The sequence below is a fragment of the Hyaena hyaena genome, unplaced genomic scaffold (assembly GCF_003009895.1).
Source record: "Hyaena hyaena isolate Hyena2069 unplaced genomic scaffold, ASM300989v1 scaffold_133, whole genome shotgun sequence".
In the NCBI taxonomy this organism is placed as follows: Eukaryota; Metazoa; Chordata; class Mammalia; order Carnivora; family Hyaenidae; genus Hyaena; species Hyaena hyaena.
This window is the reverse complement of record NW_024080765.1, coordinates 3,208,465-3,218,057: the sequence shown is the minus strand read 5'-3', so window position 1 is coordinate 3,218,057 and position 9,593 is coordinate 3,208,465. Positions and strand designations below refer to the sequence as shown.

At 49.1% G+C, this 9,593-nt stretch overlaps 1 protein-coding gene across 1 annotated transcript in view; it reads left to right on the top strand.

Annotated features, from left to right (window-relative positions):
- The window catches only part of LOC120235589 (basic proline-rich protein-like), an 8,569-nt gene extending 960 nt beyond the window's left edge, over positions 1-7,609 (top strand). The window contains exons 2-4 of the mRNA XM_039237979.1: positions 3,719-3,949; positions 4,263-4,387; positions 7,465-7,609. Of these exons, the coding sequence (XP_039093910.1) occupies positions 3,719-3,949; positions 4,263-4,387; positions 7,465-7,609 (501 nt within the window). The remainder of the gene's footprint in view (positions 1-3,718; positions 3,950-4,262; positions 4,388-7,464) is intronic.
- The last annotated feature ends 1,984 nt before the right edge of the window (positions 7,610-9,593 follow it).

Genomic DNA, 9,593 nt, shown 5'->3' with positions numbered 1-9,593 from the left:
GGGGGGGGGGGGGGGGGGGGGGGGGGGGGGGACCGTCCAGCTTCGGCTTCCAAACGAGAGGTTCCTGTTAACCAGGAGCCTGGATTGTAGACCTGGCGGTGTCTCCGGCCTCAGTTTCCTCATCTGTAAAATAGGGCTGTTGAGGTTTGGGTCGCAGAGGCATTAGAGCCCCTCCGGGCGAGCGGTTGGGGGGGGGGGGTGTCTCTCAACTGCCAGGGGTCAGGACGAAGGGACTCGCCCCAGGTCCCACGGTTTGACAAGCGGCTGAGCCACAACATCGGCCACTTCCAGCGTTGCTAACCAGCCAGACGCTGGGTGGCCTTGCGGAGCCTCCGTTTCCTCGTCTGTGGACGGGACGGAGTCGGTCCTCCGTGGAGGGTCCCCAGAGTGAGGTCGAACACATGGCACTTAGTAAGTGGTTGTTATGGTGTTTGAAATTCATTTTTAATCAAATGAGTTTGGGGGGGTACCTGGGTGGCTCGGTCTGGGTCGGGTCATGACCTGGCGGCTCAAGAGTTCGAGTCCCCTCCTCCTCCCTTCGCCTCGGGCTCTGCTGACAGCTCAGAGCCTGGAGCCTGCTTCACGTTCTGTCTCCTCCTCCCTCTGCCCCTCCCCCGCTCGTGCATGGACTCTTTTTCTCCCAAAAATAAATCAACATTAAAAACAAGTTTTTTAATATAAGGAATTTTTGTTAAATGCATATTCTGTGCTGGGTCCCATGCTTATTCTGTTAACTGTGTCCCTCCGGCTAGTCTGGCTTCCTGTGCTTCTCCCTCCTCCCCCACTCCACCATTTCTGTCATAATTCTGTAATTCTGCTTGCCTCTCCCTCACTACCCGCTGCACTAGCCCCAGTTGCTACCATCTTGAAGCTTCTTTCTGTCCTCACTGTCTCCAAAGACAAGGCCGCAGACTTTGCCCTCATTAACAGTTGTCTAGTTTTTACACTAGGAGCACAGTTGGGTGCAAGAAAAATAATGAGCCAATGCGGCCGCGAAGCTTAAGGAATGATACCAAGATGTAATGTGCCTTCTCTGCCGGACACTTCAATCTTGGCATCCCTCTGGTTACTGGCCTCAGCTCGCTTTCCCCCCTCAAGTACGTGTGTGCAAACGGTTCCCAGGTCTCTGTTGCCAGCTCCTCGCTCTCCCGACCTGGGGACTCAGCTGTGTGCTCTGCAATGTCCTCATTCTTCCATTGAAGGACACGGATCCCCCCCCCCAACCCCGCTTCTCTAAGTGGATCTCAGGAGGAGAAAGTCAGTGAAAGACAAGCCCCCACTTCTGATGTAACAGCCTGGAGGGGGGTGGACCCAGGCCAGAGGCCCCTCACCCGGGCCAGCGGGAGTGGGGGGTACTGTGTGAGAGAACTAAGCCCCCTGCATGTATTTGGCTTATTCCGATACTCCGTTCCCCATTCGATTCTCTGTTCCCCATCTCGGGCAAGACCTGAAAGCGGACCCTGGAGGTGGGAAGCTGGAGAGAGCTGGTGCGCTGGAGAATTCTTCGGATATGCTGTTTAATCCTTTCTCGGTCCTCCAGTTATTTCAGGCCTCTGGAATCCGAGGCTCACAAAACCTTCAGTGAAAGGGCCACAGCTTACCGATTTTACAGCTATCGCTCATGGGCCCCTTTCTCCTCAAAATGTGCTACGAAGCCTTAGCACACGCTCTTCTCTCTGTGAAGAGCATAGCCTGCTCGCTGATCCAACCCCACAGTCTACATTTTCCCCAGGCTCCTTGTTACCTGTCCTTATGATCTCGACTTAGATGTCGCCTCTCCTAGGAAGCCTTCCTAAACCTCAAGAATTGGTTAAACGTAAACGTACAGGTGCATGTCAAAGTATGTAGGAGCGAAGTGACACAATGTCTAGGATTTGTCTTAAAATACATTCAAATAAAAAAAGTAAAGAGGGATATATAATCAAGAGTGGCCAAATTTTGATACGTAATGAAACTGAACGATTGTTATATGAGAATTCAGTATACTCTTCTCTCTAGCTTTCCACGTTTTTGAAATTTTATCCGCTAAAGAAAGAGAGAGGAGACAAGCACGTGTACACACACACAAAATCTTGGTTAGGAGCGACAAGGCCAGACATAGACCCTTTGCCTTTGGCCGGTATCCTGTTCTTTGTCTCATCAGTGATTAGCTTAGAACTGTTTGTCCCTTGAAACTAGCTGGACTTGGGGCGCCTGGGTGGCTTAGTCGGTTAAGCGTCCAACTTTCGCTTGGGTCATGATCTCGCGGTTCGTGGGTTCGAGCCCCGCGTCGGGCTCTGTGCTGACTGCCAGCTCAGAGCCTGGAGCCTGCTTCAGAGTCTGTATCTCCCTCTCTCTCTGACCCTCCCCTGCTCATGCTGTCTCTCTCTCTCCTAGAAATAAATTCTAAAAAAATATTTAAAAAAAAAAAAAAAGGAAAAAAAAAGAAACTAGCTGGACTCAAAGATAAACATTTCCTGTTTAGCTTGACTGAGATGTCCCCTAAATGCAAAAACAATCCCAAGTGTAAGTTGCCCACGCCTGTAGCCTGTCTGCTCCTCCCTACAAAAGTCTAAGGCAAAACTGCCCTGCCTACACACTCCGACCTTCAGATCTGGGGACGACCCCTAATGCAACAGACCGAATGAAATCGATCTCCTTCATCATCTGGATTTTGTCTTTGACAAGACTTTGTCTTTATTCTAGAGTTTCATAGTGTTCCTCTCCATCATAAACGTCATACTGAACTGTGATCACCTGTCTGTCTGTCTTCACCAGTATCAAACACAATATCTGACAGAGAGTAGATACTCGATGAATATTTGTTTAAAAATGGTCATTCTGAGGGCGCTTGCTGGCTCAGTCGAAGGAGCATACGACTCCTGATCTCAGGTTCATGAGTTCTAGCCCCGCATTGGGTGTGGAGATTACTTAAAATTTGAAGAGAGAGAGAAAAAAAGATCATTCTGTGACTGTTCTTTCTGGTCTGGCTGAGAGGGCTCTTCTATTCAGGCCTTCCTAGTTTGAAGGGATAATGTGAAATCCAACCCATTTAGAAGTTTTATACTTTCAGTACATGAATTGAAAAGAAGGGAGGCCGGATCATAAACCTGTATTGGGTTTTCTAACAGTTTAGTTCTAAGACCATTTTCATGGAGGTCTGGCCTTCCCCTTCAGTGACAGACAGCTGACATTGGATGTCAGCTGTAGCTCACCTGGGAGTTTTAAAAAATACTGATGTCTGGGCCTTGTCCCCAGAGATCTGGTGCAAGTAGTCCAGGGCGTGACTGGCCAATGGATTTTTTTTTTTTAATATTTTTATTTATTTCTAGGAGAGAGAGAGACAGCGTGAGCAGGGGAGGGTCAGAGAGAGAGGGAGATACAGACTCTGAAACAGGCTCCAGGCTCTGAGCTGGCAGTCAGCACAGAGCCCGACGCGGGGCTCAAACCCACAAACCGTGAGATCATGACCTGAGCCGAAGTCGGACACTTAACCAACTAAGCCACCCAGGCGCCCCCTTTTTTTTTTTTTTTTTTTTTACAGAGAGAGTGCACAAGTGGGGAGGGGAACAGAGGAGGCAGGCACGGCACTAACAGCAGTGAGCCCATTGCAAGGGCTTGAACTCATGAGCCATGAGATCATGACCCAAGACAATGTCAGAGACTTAACTGACTGAGCCACCCAGGTGCCCCTGGCCAATGGATTCTTAAATGTGTCCCAAGTCGTTTCAATGTGCAGTCCCCAAACGGAGACTCACTGTTAGATCTGAAGCATCATCAGGCTCCCCTCCTGCCAAACCTGTGGAAGCAGCCTCAGTGGGACAATGAAGTGAGACCCCACCTGGGCTGCCCATCGCTGGGATCGGGAACCTGTCCAGCAGTTTCAGTGATGGCGGCCCCAGATAGCTACGGACCCCCAGCGTCACCAATCTCGACAGGTGGGAGGAAGCCATCTCTGGAGCGGATAAAGGTCAGGCAGCTCTGGGGGCGCCTGGGTGGCTTAGTCGGTTAAGCGTCCGACTTTCGCTTAGGACATGATCTCGCGGTTCGCGGGTTGAGCCCCGCGTCGGGCTCTGTGCTGACTGCCAGCTCGGAGCCTGGAGCCTGTTTCAGTCTGTGACTCCCTCTCTCTCTGACCCTCCCCTGCTCATGCTGTCTCTCTCTCTCCTAGAAATAAATAAAACATTAAAAAAAAAAAAAAAAAAAAAAGGTCAGGCAGCTCTGATCTGATCTGATCACCCAGAGGCCTGGCTGGGGGAAACTGGTCTTCAGCCCAACCGCAGATGTGGCTGAAAGAGCTGCGTGACGAAGAAGAGCGGGACTGTTTGCGTGGCCCAGACTCATCAGTCCATGACCTCAGTCTTCTCACCTGGAAGTTGCCCGCCCCCTCCATCGTTATGGGGAATAAGTGAGTCAGTGTAATGAAGTGTTAGTGAGCGGGATGTAAGCGTTAGCTAGTGTTCTTGTCGTTGGGAGAGGTGAGGAGATGGGGTAGCTGTGTCAGTGGATGATGATTCGCACATCTCTCCTCCCCCACCAGGGCGCTCTCCTCACAGAAAGGTGTCACAGTCGACTTTGTTCCTTGTTCCTATCTTAATGAAAAGCTCACCATGTTTACACTGTCACAGCATAAAGGAAGTTCTGTTTCATACGGTGTGTAGTTTTCACCTTCTAACATGCTCCCTGTTCTGGCAAGTCTCTGATCACTGCATTTGCCTCCTTTGGAACCTCAGTAAGACATTGGGGTTTATACCAGGTCTTGTCACCTTGAGACACCTTGAGAAGGCACCTCTGAGCATGTGGGGGCACGGAGTGACATTTGGGGGGCCCCCGGGTCTCCCTGTACCACCTAAATTCTGTGCTTATACCTGTGGCCTGGCCTCCTGGCTTCAATTATTGGGAAGAATACACTTAGGAGGCTGACGCCTCAGAGCCAGGGACAGTTGGGTGTGCCAGGCCCTGTCTGCTTGAGGTCACTTGGTTATGGATCCCGGATGGACAGATGCAGTCGAGGAGCCTGGCTGGTCTTCTCCAGGGGCCTCACCTTTGTCAGCTCGGGGCTGTGGTGTCACCAGAACGATTTCCAAGCCCTTTGGGCTGCTGACCCTTCAGACATCAAACTTGGAGCATAAGGGTAGGAACTCCACCTGCTGACGGGGAGAAACAAGAATGTCCTGCCCTCACCTGACAATCCCATAACTTCGGCCCTCCTGTAGTCGTACGGCCCAGGACTGGCAACAGTTTTGATCAAAAGTTGCTGACACGAAGGAAAAAAAAATCATAAGAACAAAAGAGACTATAGGTTTCTTTTTTTCAGTTTCTTCTTTTTTATTTTTAAACATTTACTTTGCTTTTTTCTTAAATTTGTTTGTTTATTTATTTATTTATTTATTTTTAATTTATTTATTTTGAGAGAGAGACAGAGAGAGCAAGTGAGGAGGGGCAGAAAGAGAGAAAGAGAGAGAGAATCCCAAGCAGGCTCTGGGCTGCTAGCACAGAACCCAACGCTGGGCTCAAACCCACGAACTGTGAGGCCATGCCCAGAGCCAAAATCAAGAGCTGACACTCAACTGACGGAGCTATCCAGGTGCCTCTATTCATTTTTTAAAAATATTTATTTATTTTTGAGAGAGCGAGCGAGAGAGCACAAGCTAGAGAGGGGCATAGAGAGGGGGAGACAGAGGATCTGAAGTGGGCTCTGTGCTGAGAGCAGAGATCCCTATGCAGGGCTTAAATCCATGAACCCACTGAGCCGAAGTCAGATGCTTAACCAACTGAGCCACCCGAATGCCCCTAAGTTTATTCATTTTGAGAAAGGGTGCGCACGAATGGGGAAGGGACAGAGAGAGAGGAAGAGAAAGCATCCCAAGCAGGCTCTGCATTGTCAGTGCAGAGCCTCACGTGGGGCTCGAACCACTGAGATCATGACCTGAGTTGATAGCAAGAGCCGGATGCTCAACTGACTGAGCCACCCAGATTCCCCTGTGGGCTATTTTCTAATCCCCTGGAACACTGAGCCTCTGTTGAAAGGATGGTTGTGTCTGAAATCCAATTTCTGATATCAAGTGCCTTGAACACAGCAAAATCAGGGCAGTGACCTTTATCAGTGTCTTGTGTGTGTCGGCCAATGACAAATGCTGTACATACACTGAAATATTTAAAATCCTCTAAAGACAATTATCTTCACTTTTGTGGATCTGGAAAGGGAAACTCTTAAGTTGAGCCAGCACCTCCAAAGTAGCATGGCTAATGCGTCATTGAGCCTAGAACACCATTTTGGATCTATCCACAGAGTCTACGTTCTTAGGAGAAGCAAGTCGTCTACTTGGGACTGTCTTCATATGAATAAAATGAGTAAATGTCTTTTTTAAAGATACGGATTTTATAGAAAAGGTAGAAAATACATTGAGGCAAATACAAACAGGATCAAATAATCCCCCATCCAAAGTTACTGCAGAAAACATTTTGGTTTTGTATCTGGAAACATCAGTATATCTACCAGCTTTTGTCTTCTGAGCCTTGGTAGGGAGCCCTTTTTAGGCCAATAAATGTAGATCTGTGTCATCTAGAGCTGACTGGATACTATCTCAGTATAGGCATATCTCCTAAGTTATTCATCTGAGTGTGTGTGTGTGTGTGTGTGTGTGTGTGTATGAGGGGGCAAGGAACAGAGAGAGGGAGACACAGAATCTAAAACAGGCTCCAAGCTCCGAGCTGTCAGCACAGAGCCCAACTTGGGGCTCGAATTCGTGAACCATGAGATCATGACCTGAGCTGAAGTCAGATGCTTAACTGACTGAGCCCCCCAGGCGCACCTGGACACCTTTATTGTTAAGTTCAGTCCTCAGTAGCTTATATCTTTGTTTGCCTTTGTAAACAGGGTCTTCCAGCAGGGAGGTCTTTAAGTGCAAAAGAAATAATAAGTGAGCGCTCTTCAGAAATTCAGTATCTTCCAGAAATTTTCTTGTCTCTTTTGTTTGTAAACAATTATTTAAAATGTTTGTGGTGACTTAATAACTTGTCCCCTTGACTTTTAATTTCATGGTGGTATAAAGGCAACACAGAATTCCAGAGCAATCCGAAATTGCGTGGTGGTGTTAGAAGCTTTCCCGGTTGGGGAGTTGCTACAGAAGCTTCTAGTCCAGCTGACAGGGAACATCTAAAGACTGGGTTGTTTCACGAGTACTTATTACATGCCAAATACTAAGTACCCAGCAGAGTCATAAACCAGACAGGTGATGGTCAAAAGCACGTATAGAGCTTTCAGTTTCCCTATAGGGAGAGATCCCACAGATAATCCAGTAAGGGCAAGAACTTTCTATACTTGGGGAAAGGCCCTGAGGTGGGAAGGGGCAGAGCACAGTCGGAGAAAGGCCCGGATGTGGTGAGTAAGAGTTGTGTCCTGAAATGAGGCTCCAGTCATGTGTGGGGACGCCCTGTAGGGTCCTCTGCTGATTCAGTGTCCTTCCCACCTTGGCTCACCAGGAAGAAACCCAAGGAAGTGGCCAGAGTATCAGGGTACAAAGGGCTGGAGGCTGGAATTCGGTGGGTCAGGCAGCCCTGGCCGGGAGGTGGTGTGGACCTCGGGGGACTGAGCCGGAGTCCTGGGTCAGCCTCCTGCTACGTGTGAAGGAGGGCCTGTCATCTAACTCTCCCTGGCTCAGAGTTGAACTGAACATCTGGCATTTTAGCTTACTTCCTAGTAAAGTAAAATAACATTACTGGTGAAATGACCGTTTAGAGGTAAACGTATAAAAATACTGTTTTAATAATGGCCGGTTAAATTTATCTGAATTTTTATTTATGTTTAATAAGCAGCAGGTTGGAACATTCAGCGTTTGGTTTCTCCTTTGTCTGTTTTGTTTGTGTGTTTTTGAGAGCGAGAGCGAGAGAGAGCGAGCGAGCAAGCAGCGCTCTGAGGAATGGGGCAGGGGAAACAGAGAAAAAGAATCTTAGGCTCTGTGCTGGCCATGCACTTGGAGCTCCATCTCACCACTGTGAGATCATAACCTGAGTCGAGATCAAGAGTCGCTTGCTTAACAGACTGAGCTGCCAGGCGCCCTTGGTTTCTCCTGTTAAGCATTTAACAATCTATCAGTGTACCCATGAGAAGCTGCTGCTTTTCTTTTCTTTTTTTTTCTTTTTTTTCTTTTTTTTTAGTTTATTTTGAGAGGCAGAGTGTGAGCAGGGGAGGGACAGAGAGAAAGGGAGAGAGGTTCCCACGCAGGTTCAGCACAGAGCCTGTCTTGGGGCTTGATCTCATGACCCTGAGCTGAAATCAAGAGTCAGACACTTTGGTGACTGAGCCACCCAGGGACCCCAAGAGAAGCTGCCTCTTAAAAGGACCCTCTTCAAATATGGGGAATCCCATTGTCACGGGAATAACGTCACCCCTGAACTTGAGGCAGTAAGGTAGTAAGTGGTAAGCATTCTGTTTGATCATGTAAAAGACTGCCCAGCGTGGGAGAGGGTGTGTTTATATACACAAAATTCCTTTTATTCACACTCTGCTGGGTCCTGTGTTTCTGACAGACACCAAGTCATTTCACGCACCCCCACCCCCACCACCAGGAAGCCACCGTGGCCCGAAGAGATTAAGCATGTGAAAGAGCCTTCTGAAGAGCGAGGCAGGTTGGGGGTTATAATTAGGTTGGGTGACCTCCTGGGGTCCCTGAGCATCTGGGAAATGCACGACAGGTACTGCGGGGTAGCCCACGCAGAAAGAAGAGGAAGTGCCAAAAATGAGGTGGTCCCTGAGACAGCTGGGCGGTCAAATAACACCTTTGAAATTCAATTTTCTTTCTCTTTTTAAAGTTTTTTAAAAATTTATTTTGAGAGAGAGAGAGAGAGGGAGGGAGGCGCAGAGAGAGAGGGAGAGAAAGAATCCCAAACAGGCTCCATGATGTCAGCACAGAACCACCCAGGCACCCTCGTTTCTTCTTCTGTTAAGCATTTAACCTGGGACTCGAACTCACGAGCCATGAGACCATGACAGAAGCTGAGATCAAGAGTCAGACACAACCGGCTGAGCTACTCAGGCAGCCCTAAGTTTCTTCCTAAGCAAGCCTGCCCACGGTTCAAAATGTGGCACTAGTGTCCATGGGAAAATGCGGTCTGCCCCCGCCCTGAGGCCCCTTTCCAGCTCCCGGTCCAGCTGCCACCTGAGCCCAGCCCAGCCCAGCTGCGGGATGCCCTCGGACGGAGCAGCCACGAGGCTCACCCCCGGGGCTGCCTGCAACGGCACTCCCCGTTGTTCCTTTGTCTGGGCGTCACTACTCGTACTGCCCCTTTCTCTCTCCGAAGTGCCCCAGTACAGGGGATAAATGACATGTCTTCCTTGTTGAGAACCCGACTGGGGTCTCTTATTCAACAGTTAGCAAGACTTGGAAGCCTGGCCAACAGACACATGAAACGATGCTCAGCATCCCTCCTCATCAGGGAAATACAAATCAAAACCACACTGAGATACCACCTCACGCCAGTCAGAGTGGCTAAAATGAGCAAATCAGAGAACTCTAGATGCTGGCGAGGATGTGGAGACACGGGCACCCTCCTACACTGTTGGTGGGAATGTAAACTGGTACAGCCCCTCTGGAAAACAGTGTGGAGGTTCC